The sequence below is a fragment of the Uloborus diversus genome, chromosome 1, assembly GCF_026930045.1.
Source record: "Uloborus diversus isolate 005 chromosome 1, Udiv.v.3.1, whole genome shotgun sequence".
Taxonomy (NCBI): domain Eukaryota; kingdom Metazoa; phylum Arthropoda; class Arachnida; order Araneae; family Uloboridae; genus Uloborus; species Uloborus diversus.
In genome coordinates, this window is record NC_072731.1 from 254,390,266 (window position 1) to 254,409,821 (window position 19,556).

General features: G+C 32.4%; 1 protein-coding gene across 1 annotated transcript in view; it reads right to left on the bottom strand.

Annotated features, from left to right (window-relative positions):
• The window catches only part of LOC129226936 (genetic suppressor element 1-like), a 124,878-nt gene extending 115,792 nt beyond the window's left edge, over positions 1-9,086 (bottom strand). The window contains exon 1 of the mRNA XM_054861568.1: positions 8,940-9,086. Coding sequence (XP_054717543.1) covers positions 8,940-9,021 — 82 coding nt within the window. The 5' untranslated portion in view covers positions 9,022-9,086. The remainder of the gene's footprint in view (positions 1-8,939) is intronic.
• Between the last annotated feature and the right edge of the window lie 10,470 nt (positions 9,087-19,556).

Below are 19,556 nucleotides of genomic sequence, written 5' to 3' on the forward strand. Positions count from 1 at the left end.
TGAGATTGAAATTGTTTTAAATTGTTTTATGAGAGACATAAAGTCGTGTTGTTTTGAAAGTATTCTAAGAGAAATAAAGTTAAATTATCATAAAAAGGGAAGCAAAATTGATCTGTGCCGAAATTTGTTTTTATAAGTTGCTTCGCAAGGGAAAATTTTCAGTTGTTTCGAAATTTTTTAAACTTGTTTTGTACGGGAAACGTGGTAAGAGGATTCTTTTTTTTTTTTTTTTTTTTTTTGTATGAGACTTGTAAAAATTCTTAAAGAAAGTTGTTTTTTAGAAGTATTAATGTTCACAATAATGGCATCTGAAAAGAAATTTCTGGGTAAAGCATAGGCAATACCTTATTACGCTTACTATATATGGTCCAATTATACATCGTAGTCCCGTTTAACCTGCAAGTTCTTCAATTTCGCAACCGTTAGACTTTCTTTCTCATCATTTTTGTTTGCTAAATTCTCTCGAATTGTCTTAGTTTCTTGAAAAGTCTCTTTAATACATACTTATATTACTTTCTGAACTTTAATGTAAAAAAAAAATCATCTAAGATTAGTGTGTAACCCCCCCCCCCCCCCACTCAAAGCAATGCATTCATTACGCATCCAAGCCTATTTTTATGGGCTCCTTTTTCCTTTCTTTTTTTCTTCTTATTTTTGTTTGCTCGATTTTTAATAGCAATAGCATATTTTTACTATTTTAACCAGTCTTATAGCTGCACATAGGAATTAGACAAAAAAAAAAAAAAAAAAGGAAAACAAAAATGGAGATTTTTTTATGCATTGCCTTATTGCTCATTCTATTTTCAAGAGGAATAAAAATCGTGAATTAATAATAGTGCCTGCAAATGAAAAGATCAATGTAATTCAAATACGAACTGAAATAAATAAATAAATACATGTAACACATGTATGCATGAAGGGGGGGGGATTGATTTTCGTTATGTAGAATAATACTAACAGGAATTTTTGTTTTTATAACAGTCCATTTTATTAACAGTTTCCTCTGAAAGGAGAGCGTTTTATTTTTTAGTTGTCCTTATCTTATGAAGTGCAGCAACCTTTTTAAAAGCATCAAAACACACTGAGTACATTAAATTAAGCTTCAAAACTCATCACTTGTGAATGTATGGGAATGCGAGAATCTACTGAGTTACCATTTTAAGCATTGTTAAGCACTACACTGAAGAAGCATTATAAAAAAATATATATATCTATTTTTCTTTTTTACATGTTGATGTAGGGGAAAATTGCTGTCAATGGATTAGTTCCATGACTGCAAAGATATTTCCCGTACCAGAGTTCGTTTATCAGTTTTAGTACATTCCTTTGTCTGAAAACAGTCTACTACAGAGTCGTCAAGGTGCTAGAAATACTTCATGATATTGTTTAACGTTCAGATAATATTTCTACCATTCTCTTACTAATTATTGAGATTCTCATTTAGTTATAACATGTTTTGAATATCACTGATCAATTAAAAGTGAAAATTAACTTGAAAGAGTGCGTTTTCATGTACAATTCCACATACTTAATGTTTGATCACTCTTCGTCACAGTAGTAACACCTACAAGAACATTCGAACTGACGCAGTTGCTATCATTGGACCGCTACGTGTTTCGATGAATGGGACACCTGACAAAGTGGTTCATTCATGGAATATCACAAATATTTTCGTAATTTCAGCTCAATTACCTTTGGAAATTGCTCAATTTTTTGTAAATAAATATGATAATAATAAAAAAAGATTTATTAGTGATTCATGAAAACTCCCTCACTTTATTATAAATTCAACTTAAAACTTTTATAAAATTCATTAATATATTTAATAAATAATAATAGTTTCAGATTTTTTGCTGTTAAAGAAAAATGCCAAAATTAATAAAATATGGTCATTGCACTAGTGAAGGCATGAAACAAGCTATAGTAGATTGTCGACAGTATGCAGATCATTAAAACAACTTTAAACAGACACATGGAAGATAAAAACCGGTTTGCTGTCACTTTAATCACTTAGTAAAAGTTTAGGACATAAGCCCTCCGAAATAGGAAAATAATTGGTGTATCACGTTTTTAAACTGGAGGAGAACTTTTTGGAATCACTTCCAATAAATTGGGGGAAATGGTCTTTTAAGAACCTGAGAGAAATAACATGCCCCACAGATTTAGTTAAGACAAAAAGTCTGTTAGGACTTCTATTCTCTGGTAGTCTGAGACGTAAACATCTGGTCTCAGTAAGGAAATGGTCAATAAGTTCTCTGACATTTTAGAAAGTCTTGTCAGCAAGTACAATCTTGTGTCAAACAAAAAATTTCAAATTGGATTAAACAGAAATCCTAACAGTTCGAAAGACGGCAAAAGGATATTAGCTAAGAATGGTGTTGCACAGGTTTGGAAATTATCAAGTGGTGAACGAGTTGTGATAACAACAGCTGTTTGTTGCGTAAGCGCTGCAGATTTTTATGTTCCTTTTATCCAAATTTTGTTTTAGAAAAGAAGTCTCTTTTTTCTATAACTTATGGTTATTTGTAGTGATTATTGATCTCCTGTAATAAATATTTGTAAGTTACGCATTGAATTTCTATTTTGAGAATGTGGTCCATCGATGGAAACTCGATGGTCCATCCATAGCAACCGGTTGTAATGAATGAACCACATGCTATAATATTTATTTTTTGTATTTTTATTATTTACATTTGTCACAAAAGTGAATATTCTTATTAAAAGAGAAATATACTGAGTAATTGTTCCTATAATGAACTTAAAATTTGAGTTGGATTTCTTATTTAAAAAAGTCGAAAACTGTTATGTTGTCCATTGACGGCAACCTTACCCTATGTAAGATTGCTTTAAAACTGGTTTTTATCATTTGAAATGTCTTTAATATCGCTATATTTGTAATTCTGTTTTCCTTAAAATTAAAATTATGATCTGACATTTCAAAAACATTTTTTTTTCATTCTAAAATTTTTTTTTCTTTAACTTTCTTCGAGTACAAAATTGCTTAACTTGGGACAAAATCGCTTTTTTCTTTACGTACCGTTGCTCATTTTGTTTTTAATTTTCAACCCTATTACAGTTATAAATAAATAATATTGAATTTTAAAATTTAACTTTTCAACTGAAATTTAAAATTTGTTAATGAAAATTTTAACATTTATACAATTTATAGAGGATGGATGAATTAATTATCAGATGATGAAATCGTAGGTACAAGATTTTTGAGTTTGTTATGATTTGTTATTTATTTGAGTTTTATTTTTCAAACAGAAGGTTCTAAGTATCTTTCAGGAGTTCAAATAACATATTTAATTTCATTTCTACAGACTCATACAATTTTTTTTTCTCTTTTCAGGATAGTAGTTAGCTCATGTATCACTTTTACATCCTGTTATGTAAAAGTGCGGTTTTAAATATATTGGAAGTAAATAAATCAACTCAACTTCTATTTGGTCTTGAAAAAAAACCACAATTTTAATGGAGTCTATACATAAACGAATAAAAATTCTCAAGTTTATTACCTTCGCAAGTAAACTCATGTTTTTTACAAAAAATATGAAAAATAAATTTTTGAATCGATAAAAAACTTGATTCTTCAAAAATGAATACAAATAAAGTACAATTTTTGTACGCACTACCTCATTGGAATTACTTATGTAAAATATTCTATACACATTTTAAAAACAGATGAAATCACACAATGGTTGGAAATATTAATGCATTTCATTAATTTTCCTGAAATTTCAGCATGTTCGTAACATTAATTCACACCTAACATAGTAAAAAGAATAGAAACACTGCTTCACAAAAAGTAATTCTCGCGCAATAGTTGTACTTCTCCCAATGGATATGAGATTTATTTAGCACATATTAGTTTTGAGCGCACTGTTGTTTCTTTTGTTTAGTTTCCCCTTTTTCTTTGCAATTTTCGTACCAGAATTGAATTAATTATTTTAAAATAAGTTCTTGTTAGCCGAATAACAAAAAGCAGTAATTTATACTAGTAACCATTGAAGTTAACGCCAATCGCATACAAGAAAATGGGCAGAAATTATTGAATCAAATGTACTTAATATGACACAAAGAGGAAATTTAGAAAAAAAGATTACCTTTTCAGAAATTTCTTAAGGTGTCTTTGTGTAAATGTTAAACTGTTCAATACTAAATTTTTTAGCAACGAATTTTTAATTTCAATCGGTAAATTAAGCTTTAATGAAACACATTTTGTGTTTCGAGTTATATTGAGGATGAAAAAAAGAGCCTTTGAGCAACGTTACGAATGGAAATTTTTTTTAAAGAAAATTGAGGAATAATATTTTTGAAAGAAAAGATGTAGTTTGTAAGGTAAGTTAAAAAATTGCATTAAAAGGAAAAGAAAGTGTTATAATGTAAACAACATTAAAGGCATTTTAGACGATAAAAAATCAATCGAAAAACCATCTTACATTTTCAATTATCTATGTATTTGAAAAGATAATCTGCATTAGATACAAAAAGATGTGATATTAGTTTGCGTTTGTAGATCAGGTAAACTGTACTCAGGGATTAAACACATAAAAGTAAAAAATTAACTTTTGTGTGTTTCATCATGACAAAAGTCAAAAATTTACTTTTGAGCTATAAATTTTCAGTTGTGGATGCAGAATCTTTGAGTTTACATCAATATATTACAAAGTCACAGGAGAGTCCGTCAGGGTAAATGTTGAGCGACAATTTCTGTATTTTAAAATGATTCACTAATATTTAAATATTGTTAGTACATCTATTGGCATAAAACTGAAGAAAAACGCCCAAACTATTGCATAGTTGTCAATTTAATACCATTTAAAATAAATTGTTGATCTAGTTTAAAGTAAACCTCTACTGAGGATCATTTTCAGCCACGTGAGAAAAGTGATGTAATATAAATTATTTTTATAAAAATATCCAAGCTTCAACCACAATATAAGAATTTTAAAAAATGTTTAAAAACTCCCTGTTTTTATTTCATAACTTCAAAAGTTCACAAAATTTCCATAACTTATTATATTGCATAGATTATAGCAATGTAGAACGAGAAACTTCAACAACTTCAAAATGGTTGGATAATAAAATCACCTGAGTATGCAGTGTTGCCAACTTGTTTTGTAAAATAGGAAGTTGGAAACTGATATTACAATCTTGCCAGCAGATCGCAGTTTTAGGCGCTCTGCTGCTTCTTTTGTAGTTAAATGCACTAAGAAATTAAGTGGTTACCAGTTTGCTGTAAATAGGGCTTTTGTACAACAATTGTATTTTTGCAGTTAAGTTCCATTACAAGTGGTACAAAGTTACCCTAAATGTTTGTATTAAAATTATAATTTCTTTTCCAGGTCAACTTGCTCGCAGTTTCTCTGTATAGTTTGGATTTAGTAAAGAAATATGTAACTAGAACTAATGTTGGAAACATTTTCCAGTTTAAAAACCATTAAATAGATAAATTCCATTTAAATATACGTAATAATAATTTTCCATTAGAAATACGTACCACCATAATGAAAGTAAAAATTTTCTTAGACATCAAAAGAATTAATGCTATTTTAAATAATTTAAGATACATGTCATTTTAATCGAACAAATTTAAGATAATTCATCTCTTATTAAATATTTAAATAACAAGAGAAGATAGTAAATTAAACAATAGTTGAATTTGATAGTAAAAATGTGTGAAAAAGGTCACTTAAAAATTGTACAAACATATATTTTAAAAATAAATGCATCATCTCGCTTCTGAAAAGTCAGTAACTGAGCGCATTAACATTGATAAAACCTGAATTGTTGCAAAACTGTGTTTACTGATTAGTAAAATTACTCTTTTTTGGCATCATACATTGTGATAAGCACTTGATTTTTACTGAACGTAAGTGGAAGCTGAAAAAAATGCCATGTTATCACTTTTACTTTATTCTCATTGGTACTTTCTTACATATAGGGCAATAGTATTTTTTGAGCAATCACATTGCTTATTGTTCTCACTTGACTGTTTTGATTTCCTATGATTTTATTCCCCCCCCCCGCCTCCCTCTGCAGCACCACCGTCGACCGGCCTCACGATGCTGATCCTCTAGCGAAAACCAACTCCAGGTTGCGTCCATATCCTACACACACACATACACCCACACACTCATACCTGCACTCAGACACAAACACACATGCCTACACACAAACACACATACCCCGCCACACAAACACACATGCCTACATACACACACACACTCTCGTGATTGCGCAAAACATAATTTAAATTCAAGATGTCAAAATTCATATTAATTTTTTTTTTCTTTTTTTCAGTTTCTCAACACGGTTATCAAATGCGTCAACTTGCGCGCGAGACCATTTAACAGTTTGCTGTAAATAGGGCTTTTGTACAACAATGGTATTTCTGCAGTGAAGCCAGACTTGAACATTTTCCCCGCGAAACGAGGAATGGAGTAGGAATATCAACGCATCGTAAACACACTTATTGTTTCGTATATAACTCATAAAAATGCCTGTTTAGGAGTAAAAAACTTAAGTTGATATAGTATAACAGATATAATGAAGGACATTTCTGTACTAGTGAAGCAAAGGACATTACGTCAGAAAGGAATTTTTTTTTAGTAGATGTGTTTTAGTCCTTTTCCGTGATTTTTTTTTTTTTTTTTTTGCTATTCTGTTATTTATGGAGGTATAGCAGGCAAAGTTATTTATCATAATCTTTAGACTTTTTACATGTTATAATTTTAGTTTTTAAAATACATATATATTTTTTTAAGTTATCACTTCGAATGGACATAGTGTCCTTTACCTTCATGGTACAGATAGTCTTTCTTTACCCTATTCACATTTCTTGATTACAGTTATGAAACATTGTGTTATCATTTTTAAGGACTTTAATTTATTACATTAATTAATAATACTTTTATAGCTAAAAACTTTTATAGCTAATACTTTTTTAGATAACAGAATAACTTCTCACGATTTATAGAAACTCATTAAATGATTTTAGAAAAAAAATTATATATATATATATATATATATATATATATATATATATATATATATATATATATATATATATATATATATATATATATATATATATATATATATATATATATATATATATATATATATATATATATATATATATATATATATATATATATATAAACATAAGGTGATTTGTTTACATAGCAAAGTTTTAAGAAGTTATATGCAAACAGATCTAGGTCTGCAGAATCTTTTGTTAAGTATGCGTAATTTATGTCACAAATACCAATTAACAGCATAAACGCATCACCGCTGTTACAGTTAAAAGTTTGTAAAATAGTTCATTATATTAGTGCTCACCTTTAATTAAATATCCTTTTTTAAAGAAAAATAAAGGAGCTTTTTAGGGCATTTTAATGCATCAAAATGCGACCCTCCCCCTCCCCCCCAAAAAATCTAATCGCAAGATGTTCTATGTTGTTTCTTCCAAAAGGTTTCCAGCTTTTTTCTTGTTGAAATTTTATCATCCCTTTTGTAGATCGGTTTGTGTGTGAAATGATCAATATTGCGGGAAAAATATTACAGCTATATTGAACGGGAAGAAATATAGTTAAAGAAAAACATGACGGACATGCAAAAGTAATGGTTGGGGAAATGATTTTTGAAATTTTTCTGCAAGCCATCAAGACACAGGATATTAAAGCTTAATATTATAGAGTTGAGTTTAGATAGAATATTAATTGCAAATTATTTCCAAATAGCGGTAACATTCATCAATACCTTTGAAGCAAAAAAAATCAGGACGACGCACAGTGGGGCGAAAATGCCAAAAAGCGCTTAAACATGTTTTTAAACTACTCTCGTTTGCTTGTTTACACAGGTATGTTATTATGGAGATTTTTCGATTTGTTTGGGCTTAGGGCCCAAAGTTCGCAGGTTTACGCAGCTAATTCCTTTTCAGGATATTTCTGCAGACCATTTATGACTAATTAATATTAAATTCTAAGAGGACATTTTTTTGGAGAGTGTTTTGAAAAAAATAACCTTGAATTTCCAAGTTTTCGGTGCTGATCAAAACCGATTTTCGGTTGGAGAATTCGATTACTCATTTTTTTCTTCGTCTCTTACTACCGTTGGATACGAGAGAAATTAAATACACCCGCCGTATAAAAGAAACAAAAATTGTAAACTGGTTAAAAGCTATTTTTGCAAAATCCCGTAATCATGGTTCTTCAACTTTCTAAAGGCTCTCATCATCTTTGTAGTGGACGAAGGGCTCTGAAATTCCAGTTTTGATTGCCTAATAGGTAGGCCTGTGCAAATTTATTAATCCTTAATTGGTTTAATATAGGAAAAAAAAGCATTTATAAGCGCTTTTTGGCGTTTTCGCCCCACTGTGCGATTTGCCACAGAAAGGAAGTTTGTTTACGTTCTGAAAGGGAAACTCCCAGGGATGGATCAACATTTGGAAAATTACCTTAATGCTAGGTTTCAGATTTTGTGCCTAGCATATCAAGAATGATCATGAACATTCATTTAAAAAAATGGAACATAGGAAAGTAGCTATCGGGCTGTTGTTATGATCATATACTCAGTAAATCTGTTTCAAATTGATATTGTAAAAAAAATTAATAAAAACTGATGTGTTTGCAACTTATTTTTCCCCCCTTATTTAACATTAAATGTATTGTTTTTTCTCTTAGTAGAAAATAAAACATTAAGCTGTATTGAACTGAATATGCATAGCTTCTACTTACATTTTATCGTATTTTCTTTTTCTGAACCTTTGTATTACAACTGATCTCTAGTTTCACCGCCGTGTGAATGAAGAAGGGGAGGGAAAAAAAAACAACACTGTAAATTTTTTCTTGCAGAAATTCACAATCGGCTTCAAAACATACCATAGCTTTCTGCAGCTTTTTGGGTTTTAAGATGAAATCAGAGTGGCTTACCTGGTAAAGGAAAACAATCCGGCAGTCCTACTGGTCTCAGGTACACAGCTCCGTTAGCAGCAAAGTAATCGTTTAGCGACATTTTTCAAGGGCCAGAAAGACACACCGTAGGCGGATCAGAAGACAAGCGACGCTCACGGATCTATCGATCCGCACCCGATCCGCGGCGGGAGACACATGCGACACACACGCACATACAGTGATAGAACTATCCACTCCGTCTTTGGATCCGCGAACGAGAGACAACCTGCTCGGATACAAGCTGATCCGCTATCTGCGGCGCCGCGATTGGTCAGGAAGCTTCGGTAGCTACTACTTGGCGAGTGGTTTTTTCTCGCTTGGCGACATTTTGACCGGGAGGTGGATGGATTGTTGACATCCGAGAGGTGCGATGGAGGTTAGCGGACGTCTGTTTGTGTCAACGAAGGGGGGCGGGGAAGGAGCATGGGCAATTTTCGGGTTCTAATCATCTGTCTAGCCATTGCAAAAATATTTTGGGTTTTTCTTGTGCTGTTAATGATTGCCAGCGGAAAAGAACCATTTAGCCAATATTATATTCTTTCGTAAGCAAAATAAGAGGATATTTTGATGAATTTGGACGTAACTAAGGGACTTGTAAAGTCTTATGCTATTTTCTTGTTTTATCACAGGAAAAGAGATAATGAAATTAATTTATTTGAAAGAAATCAATAATCGCCGAATTTTGTAGAAAGTTGACTCCTTGATTAGCTATACGAACCTTTTATGTTGAATTCAAAACAATATATCTAAGCAAAAAAATTACCATTAAAAATTGTGTACACTCTGCAGGGATTGCACACCTCTATTTTCAATAAGGCAAATAATTATCGTATCGATTTCTGGAAAGAAATCGAAACGATCACTCACATTGCTCTAAAATGTCGTGAATAGAAAACATTTCTGTAAAAACGTAATGTTATCTAACTAATAATGTTCCAACTCCTGCATAATTAGTTAATTTTGTTTTTAGCTGACGCAACGGAAAGAGTTATTTATTTGCTTCTCGGTTTAGTTTTAATTCTTCGATTTTATTTCAGTTAATATTTTTTTTATGTAGCTTGGCTTTTGACGTTTTGAATTCAGGATACGAAACTTAATTTTGTAACTATTATTTGTCAGTTCTTATTTTACGTTTGTTTTTAATGTATTGAAGTAGAATCAAATGTGATTTTTAGGAAATTTTGATTTTTGAGTGGTTCAGACTAGGTTTCCTCGAATTGTGGAAACATTCTGTTAACAGACGTCATGTAGGGGAATATGGGGAAAGTAAAATAGTTAAGTTAACTTACTTTTTTCAAAATGAAAGAAGTAGAGATTTGTTTTGAAAATTACATTACATTAAGAAAGAACAATGTATTTTGAAATAAAATTCCTATCGAAGCATTATTTTTGGGTATAGCAGGAAATGTGTAAGGGAATTTTTTTTTTCCACTGGGCAAAGTGAAAAATAAAACACTTTGCTAATAAAATTGTTTTTATTTGATAATAAAAAAATTGTTTTTGATGATAAAACGAATGAAAAAATAAAAGAATGAATGAAGAAATTAATAGATAAGAAATCAATAAAAGATTAACATAATATGAGAAAAGTAAATGAGTGAACAAAATAGTGAATGAATGAAGAAATAACTGGATTATTAAATAAAGAAATGCAAGTAAAGTAATCTATTAGTGAATATGTAAATGCATGAAATACATCGCCAATTCAGTCAATTCCAGCCGAGGACTGCAGTTACGTGCTTATTAGCACTCATCAGTCCGGCATAGGAGTGACTGAGCTGGAAGTGGAAAACCTCTTAAGGAAGCCTAGAGCTTGAACCGAACCATTTTTTCGGTCACTCGTCTGGTCTGTGCTAATTCTGTATTAGCTACCAGTTTGTTTGGCAGTCTAGGCTTCTTTCAGAGGTTTTCCACCTCCAGCTCAGTCACTCCTATGCCGGGCTGATGAGTGCTAATAAGCACGAAAATGCAGCCCTCGGCTGGAATTGACTGAGCTGGCGGTGTATTTCATGTTTTTTTGTCTTAGCCCTTGCTATAGGGTGGTAACTTACTGAACACATGTAAATGGTTTAATAAATGTCAGAACGAGTAGAACAAAAGAACCATTACACTTTGCCTCGCATGCGCTTGACTAATTGTACAAAACATCTAAAATGAAAATAAAATTAATATTAAATAAATAAATCCTGCACCGAATATTGGTAGCACTGAATTAATTTTTAAAATGTTAATAACAAGAACTTTATCATTTTACAAAAACAAAAATAATTTTTCACTTGCCACAAAATATTACAATACTGGAATATCGCTCGTTAAGTTATGACGGGCGAAAATTGCTTCTACTCTTCTACATTTGAACGAAGCAATTGCCTGTTTGGTGATATTTTGATAGTTAAAATTTTAACCCTAACACCAGTGGATTAACTCTAAACACCAGTAGATAGCATTAATTGTTTTCGTTTCTTCATTCCCCTGAAATGACACAGTATTACCAGTAAAACTGTTAAGTTACGAGATCGAATTCAGCCATGTCACAATAAAGCCTTTCCCTGCATGTTAAACATTACCAAACATATTATCAAATTATCATGCTGTGGCGCGAGTTTCATTGTTGAAACACGCGGGTTACTCGATCATCGACTATTATTTATATGAGGATGGGTATCAATTTTTGAAAATCGCTTGCATTCTCATATGCCTTGATCTACAGAGATAACTTTACCCGACTGAATTAGACTATGTGGTACTACGTGATTAAAATATTACCAGTGAAATATTACCAGTAGGCACAAAAAACACAATAAATATTTTTTTGTTATTAGTTTTTTGTGAAGGCGGAACTGATGTTAAACAACTTCTGGAATTTCATGAAAATATTCTTAAAATGAAAAGAAAAAAAAATGTTGAAACCTTTGGATTTGGAAATTAAAAAAAAAAAAAAATAGTGACGGAAACTAAGCAATATGAAAAAAAAAACTTGAAACTAGCGAAAAATATCAAGAACAAATTTTTCTGCAAAGTTTAAAATTTCGGATTAAGAAGTTTAACAAAGACAATTGTAACAACAATATTTTTTTTTTCAATTCTAGTGTTTCGGAAACTATTGCTTCAAACATGAAAACCCCTAACTTAAACTAAGCATTGATAATTTTTCTGGTGATTTTATTTCATTAAGTCATGGTTAAAAAATTTCACCAATTTTCTGACGTCAATTCATCAAAATCGTTATTTAAGTAAAATGATGTCGTTTCCAAAATTTTAAAAGTATTTTTTTCTTAAAGAACATGCTTAAAACCATAGGATCCGACCATTTTTTAAATCATTTGTTTAAGTTTAATATTAAAAAAAAAAATCTTAAATCGGCGAGATTTCATTATTTATGCTTCTGCCGATGACATCACAAATGATGAAATGCCATTCATTGTTGCCATTCACAGATCAAAATATTTAGTTCGCATATTTACTCACGTGTATTGGCAGCGATAGGGTTGAAAGCAAGCGTAGAGCGCAATTTTAATTCGCTTCTTGATTATCATAACGTTGAAACCTGGTAGAAAGATGGGCCAAAGAGTATCATTTGTGACGAAATCAAGACCACGCCTTGTTATCAAAATCGGACATTTAAAAAAATTAATTAAAAAATAACTGTTGGGAAAATGAAAGTATTTTCTGGGTTCATGGTTTTTTTTTTTTTTTTTTTTTTGAGCAATCACGATTGCTTATTGTTCTCATTTGACTGTTTTGATGTCCTATCATTTTATTTTCCCACCGCCACCCTCCGCACCCTGTCACCGTCGACCGGCTCCTCACGATGCTGCTCCTATAGCGAAAGCCGTCTCCAGGTTGCATCCATGTCCTACACACACACACGCACACACACATACACACAACTACCCACACATTCATGCCTGCACACTGACACAAACACATATGCCTACACACACATACACATCCCCCCCACATACACACATTCATATACACAACTACCCACACACTTATGCCAGCACACAGACAAACACACATGCCTACACACACATATACATACCCCTACACACAAACACACATCCCCCCCACACACGCCTACATACACACACTTGTGATTGCGAAAAAACATAATTTGAATTAAAGATGTCAAAATTCAAATTACTATTTTTTTTTTTTTTTTTGAGTAATCACGATTGCTTATTGCTTTTATTTGACTGTTTTTGATGTCCTATCATTTTTCCCACCACCACCCTCCACAGCATCACCGTCGACCCGGTCCTCACGATGCTGCACCTCTAGCGAAAACCGTATCCAGGTTTCGTCAATATCCTACACTTACACGCATACATACACGCACCTACACACATATACATGTATACACCTACACACGTACACAAACACATACACACACAAACACATACACACACACACTCACATACACACAACTACCCACACACTCATGCCTGCACACAGACACAAACACACATGCCTACACACACACACACATACCCTCCACACACAAGCACACACGCTTACATATACACACACACTCGTGATTGCGAAAAACATAATTTGAATTCAAGATGACAAAATTCAAATTGATTTTTTTTTTGCTTGTTCTACCAGTTTCAGTGACAAAAAGTACTACTTTTGACTGAAGGAAACAGCCCCATTGAAAAGTTTTCTTATTTAAATCACTATTAACCGAGGCAAATTTACAATGTTGTGGAAGGGTTTCAACTATCGGAAGAAAACTAGGGCTCTTGTATTGAGCTTTTTGAGCAACATTTCAGTAAAACAAATTTTATGGTAAATACTCAGATGAATAATCTCTTGAGCACTTAACCTATCAAAAGTTCTTCGAATTTAAACGGTCTTTAGGAATTGCATGTTCAGCGCGAAGTTAACCCTAGAAGTTTAAAAAATCTCGGGCATACATCTGATTTCGACGGACATTTGTTAAATCCAATTAAATTGAAATTGTTACCTTCAGATATGGTGTAAGAATTTCGTCGTAAGCGTTAACCTGAACAAGGTAAATGTAAAAATGTTGGAGTTGCCAAATTTTTAAGAGATGAAATTGAATGTCGTGAAGCAAATTCGTCTGTCAAATAACTCTTGAAATGCCAGTAAAGCATATTTTGAAACTAATTCAATAATTGATAAATGAATAATTTGAAAATAATTAATTATTTTCAAACAAAAAATCCGTAATGTGAAAAGGGAAAAGCAGCAACAATGACTTTGAACACATCTCAAAATGTAGAATCGGAAAAATTGTTTAGCATATTTTGTAAATCGTAAAACAATCATAGTTCTAATAACTGTGGCATTGTAGCCGATAACGTGAGAAGAAAAAAGCTTATAAAAGAGGGTCATTGTTAAAAAAGTAAGGCCCAATGAGTGGGAAAACTTTGACTCAGCGCAAGAGAGAACTTCATAAGCACAGCTGATGCGAAATTACACGAAGTAAATAGTTTAAACTTAAGTATTTTTAGTGATAGAGTTTAAAAAAAATATTGATTTGAATTTTTGGCATCTTGAATTCAAATTATGGTTTTCGCAATCACGAGCGGGTGTGTGTATGAATGCGCGTGTGTGTTTGTGTAGGCGCATGTGTGTGGGTGCGTCTGTGTGTGTGTGCGAATGTGTGCGTGTTGTGTATGCAGTGCTGTGTGTGTACGCGCGCGTATGTGTAGGCGTTCGTGTGTGTGTGTGTGTGCGTGTTGTATATGCAGTGCTGTGTGTGTACGCGCGTGTGTGTGTAGGCGTTCGTGTGTGTGTGTGTATGTATGTAGGCATATGTGTTTTTATCTGTGTGCAGGCATGAGTGTGTGTATGTGTGTGTGTAGGAGTGTGTTTGTGTCTGTGCGCGGACATGAGTGTGTGTATGTGTGTGTAGGCGTGTGGGTGTATGCGTGTGTGTGTAGGATATGGACGCAACCTGGAGACGGTTTTCGCAAGAGGAGCAGCATCGTGAGGCCGGTCGACGCGGCTGTGGGGCTGGCAGAGGGTGCTGGTGGGAAAATAATATGATAGGAATTCAAAACAGTCAAGTGAGAACAATAAGCAATCGTGATTGCTCAAAAAAAAGTCTTAGATTTGAAGTCTTTATGATTTGAAGCGTTATATTACGAAATTGTGTAAATAGCCAGTAAATATCCTGTAAATTTTTGAATCTTCACATTTTTAATTAGAAGTATAAAGCTTTAAATTTGTTATTATTATTTGTTAACTGTTATTTTATGTGTGCTTTTAATGTTGTAACGTCGAGTTGAATACGTTTTGGAGAATTTTGAGTTTTTTTGACGATTTAGACTAAAATTACTTGAATAGTAAAAATATCACATGGATTTAAGTTACATACACAATTTTTTTTTGTCAGAGAAAAATGAGCAAAAAATTAATTTAAACTAACCTGCGTGCCCGGCGTTGCGCGGGCTACTTAAAAAATGAAAGAGATATCCAATTGATGTTTTTGTATTACTCTAACATCAGTTTCTAAAGCGCTAAGGAGTAAATAAATACGCTTAATGCAAGGTTTGTCAAACACCAGTAGAGCATATTTTTGTCAAAATTCTCTTTAACGTTAATCATAGTTATCAATGATACAAGTTTTGAGTATTTTCAATTAGCACAAAAGATGTAAATATATGCATTATCAACTATAATCTCTGGTCACTTTAAACTGAATTAAATCTGATAGACTATATCTGAACTATTTATGTACAATTACGATCATCTTTTTACATAAAATGACACACGCATTTTGATTGATTATGTGAAACTAAAGCACCAAGACTAAATAAATACCAATAAGCATTAATTTAATACCAAGTCATCAGACTCCAAGCTAGCTTTAGTTAAAATCCTTAAAAACAATTTTTTTGTTCTACTCTGTTTCACTTAAAGAAATCCAAACAATCTTAATTTAACATGTTCTTTTAACGATACAAACTGTATTTCAAAAATAGAAACAGGAAAGAAAAAGAAAGTTTTTGCAATTCGGAAACTCACCCAGTAACGGGAAAAAGTTCAGCAAAATAAACATAATTAGTCGCATATCCTAAATGTATCAAAATATGAGACCGGTGAACGATAAACTTACACTACAATCAATAAACATATCTAAAGAAACAACTTTCCTACGCTGAAAGGAGTAAGAACGTCGAGTGTAAAAAAATAAAAAAAAAGGACAGACGATAAAATAAAGGCTATATCCGAATAGAGCAACCAACTTTAAACTAATTTGAAATGAAATTCTTGATGGAAACGTTGTTTTAAGATTTGGACAGCAGCCAAAAAAATCTCTTTTAAAACAATTATTAGAATTTTATTTGCTCATACGCAAAATGGCAACAGGAAAGAAATAAAATTTCCTGAATAACGTTATGTTAATTAACGTTTTAATTAATATCTCCGCTAATTAAAGTCGTACAATTACGAGATTGGTTCTATTGTTTTCTTTGGAAAATTTCGAATTGATCGGTATCTCGTTCGACTCTCAATTCGCAGCGGTTCTCGAGGAGATCGATCTTCAGACAGACAGACAGACAGACAGACGGACGCGAACAGATTTTAATATTATAGTGGATAAGAGAAAGAACTGATTTCTTTCGAAGAAAGCATTAAAATGTTTAATCTTTGATGTGATATCCAAATGTCTTAAGTGATGAAATTAAAAAACAACATATGTATCAAAAAAAAAAAAAAAGAATACTATTAAAAATATTTTTTTTAACTTGCAAGAATTACATGCGTATATTGTTTACTACTGCAATCGATAATATCGAGTAAAAAATGTTTTGTTAATATTTCTCCCAGATTTTGTGAATAAAAAAAACTTTCGATAAAACTTAATATTTTCCATCTCGTGGAATGCTTAAAAAAAAAGCATGGTCAACTGTTAAATTTATTTAAAAAAAAGCTTTAAAAAGAAATATCTTTTGTTGTTTCCCATATGTAGCAGTCATATAGGGGAGGGTGGCCCGAAGCCGGTAGGTCGCCTAAAGCGGGTAGGCCTTCGTATGCTCCCCCCTCCTGGTGTGTTAGCGGCGATGAATACGTATGACTTGTTTACCCGAACACCCCCGAGTCATTGTCAGTCCCAGCGAAGCAGCATTAAAGCAGCATGGCGTAGCTACGCTTAAAATAATAATAATAAAAAAAAAATACATTTCTAAAAAAAATTAAATTTTGTAACTTGTGATTAGTCGAAGACCAGCTTATTTTTTTGATTGTCAATAATATTAACTTCTTCTGACACTATCCACCTATAAACTACGATGGTCATTCCGTTTTTTTTTTTACATTATTAATTTAAGGTTATAATTATTGAAATACAAAACATGCCTTTAGGCAAAGCAGGTCGGGCAAAGCGGGTATAGGATTAAGGCATACATTTATTTAAAATTTCTTGACTCATGTGCTGACTTAGATTTTCTCTTTCAATAGGATAAGTATAACTTTAAAAGTTAATTTTTAGGGATGGCACAATTAATTAGTCTATTAATTAACTCATTTATTGCTTTATGTTTTATAAACAAATGTACTGACTTTAAATTGGATAAGTACAACTGTTTTATATATTTTTGTATAATTGCAGGTAGTTAGTCAACTATTTTAATCATTTATAACTTCATATTTGATTGGAAAATGTACGAAACCACAATTAGTTAAGCTTATCCTCTTTGAGCTACCTGGTAGGGCAAAGCGGGTTTTTCACAGGTTTTTTAAGTTTGATAATAAATAAATATTGAGTTTGAAATAATGCAAAAATGACTTTTTATTTTGAAGTTCAAGAACCCTGCTAGGAAATAAAACCGAAATTGTTGCGGTTAAAATCCAAAAACTAGAATTTTCGAGCGTTCTTTGAAACCTTACCAGCTTTGGGCCACCCTCCCCAAAAATTTATGCATTAGTTCTGTAATCGAAAATTCGGCAATAAGAAGGAAAGAAAAATTGTTTATTGTTATTGAAAATGGGGCAAATATTCTAGAAGCAATCCTTGTTTCAGGAACTTATATTTGCCATTGAGGTACAAAATTGAGTTATTGCCTGACCACGGATTGTATGGAAAGACAAACATCCGTTTTACAGCCGGAAATGGACAAATCTATTATTTTTGGTGATGTCAGCTTTTGAAAAAGCAGAGTTTCATTCAAATGAGCGGAATACACGCATCAAATTTTTACTTTCCCACCTCATTCAGATAGATTCGTCTCATCTGGAAGTTTGAAAATTCCATACTATCCGTGGTTGGACAGTAAAACTACATATTTTGGATGTAACAACAGTATTGATTGAAAACTGTACAGGTTACAAAGGAAAACTAATTTCATCTTTGAATGCAAGCTGCAAATTTAGCTAAAATCAGTTCTAAAACTCTAAGCATTGCAGTTTTTGCTGCCCTGTGTGGAGATTTTTTATGTCTCTACTCCAGGTTTTTGGGAGTTTACATAAAAAACGGGAAAGTTACTCAGTTAGTAAACTTATCTATTAGTGGAGAACCTAAAATTTTCTAATCATTTTCCTCTTGGAATTTTATAGAAAGAAATGACTATTGTCAAAAAACTTTTCAAACCTTACCTTTTTATTTTTTTTTACTAATAATAAAGCTGAAAGTTTCTCTGTTTGAATATCTCTTTGTCCGGATCTCTGTCTGTCAGGATCTCTGTGACGCGCATAGCGTCCAGACCGTTCGACCAATTTTCATGAAATTTGGCACAGAATTAGTTCGTAGCATGGGGATGTCCACCTCGAAGCGATTTTTTGAAAATTCGATTTTGTTCTTTTACTATTCCAATTTTAAGAACATTTACCCGATCAAAAGTATCATAAGATGGACGAGTAAATTACCAAGTTATCACAACGTGGAAACGTAACACGGGAAAGCCAATTGGCGAGAAATCCATCATACATTATTTGTAAGTATACATAGGCGAACCAAAAGACCTTTTAGTTTTCCACTACGGGCAAAGCCGTGCGGGTGCCACTAGTTTTAAAAATAAATCAATTACGAGCTGTCCCTGGGATGCGTTCATTTGCTGTTCAGACTACCCTACACTCTCCCCCCCCCCATTTTTATGTATATCACTTTTAATCATGTCTCACACACTCCAAAAATAGCCCAGAGCATTTTTTTCAGCCAACATATACGGAGGAACATCTTTCTTCCGAGATGTGCCTGTTTTATGCTTTTTTCTCCTTCCAAATGTAGAAAAACGCCCCTGGGCTCAGGAAATACTCATTCCCCCAACAACTGATTTAGAACGCTGATCAATTCATCCCCTTCCTCCACTGAGGAGGAATATAAAGAAAATGCTCTCTCTGCCGTCCTCCCGAAGGACAGGGAGAGAGAAAAGCCTCTGTGTGGTTTCCGTATTTTATTGCAAGTCCTGTTTACGGTTATGTGAAGCTGAGAAATTAAGCTGTGATCCTATGCACTTGTGGAAGCTAGATTTTAAAGATGGTTTTAGCTTTTCCCTACTGAAAAATCTGTTTCCCTTCGCTTCAGTGCTTTCTAATTTTTTTTATTTAGCTTTTTTTAAACTTTGTATTGGTTGATTTTCTCTCAATCTTTTTTAATGCAATTAAGTTTTACGTTTATTG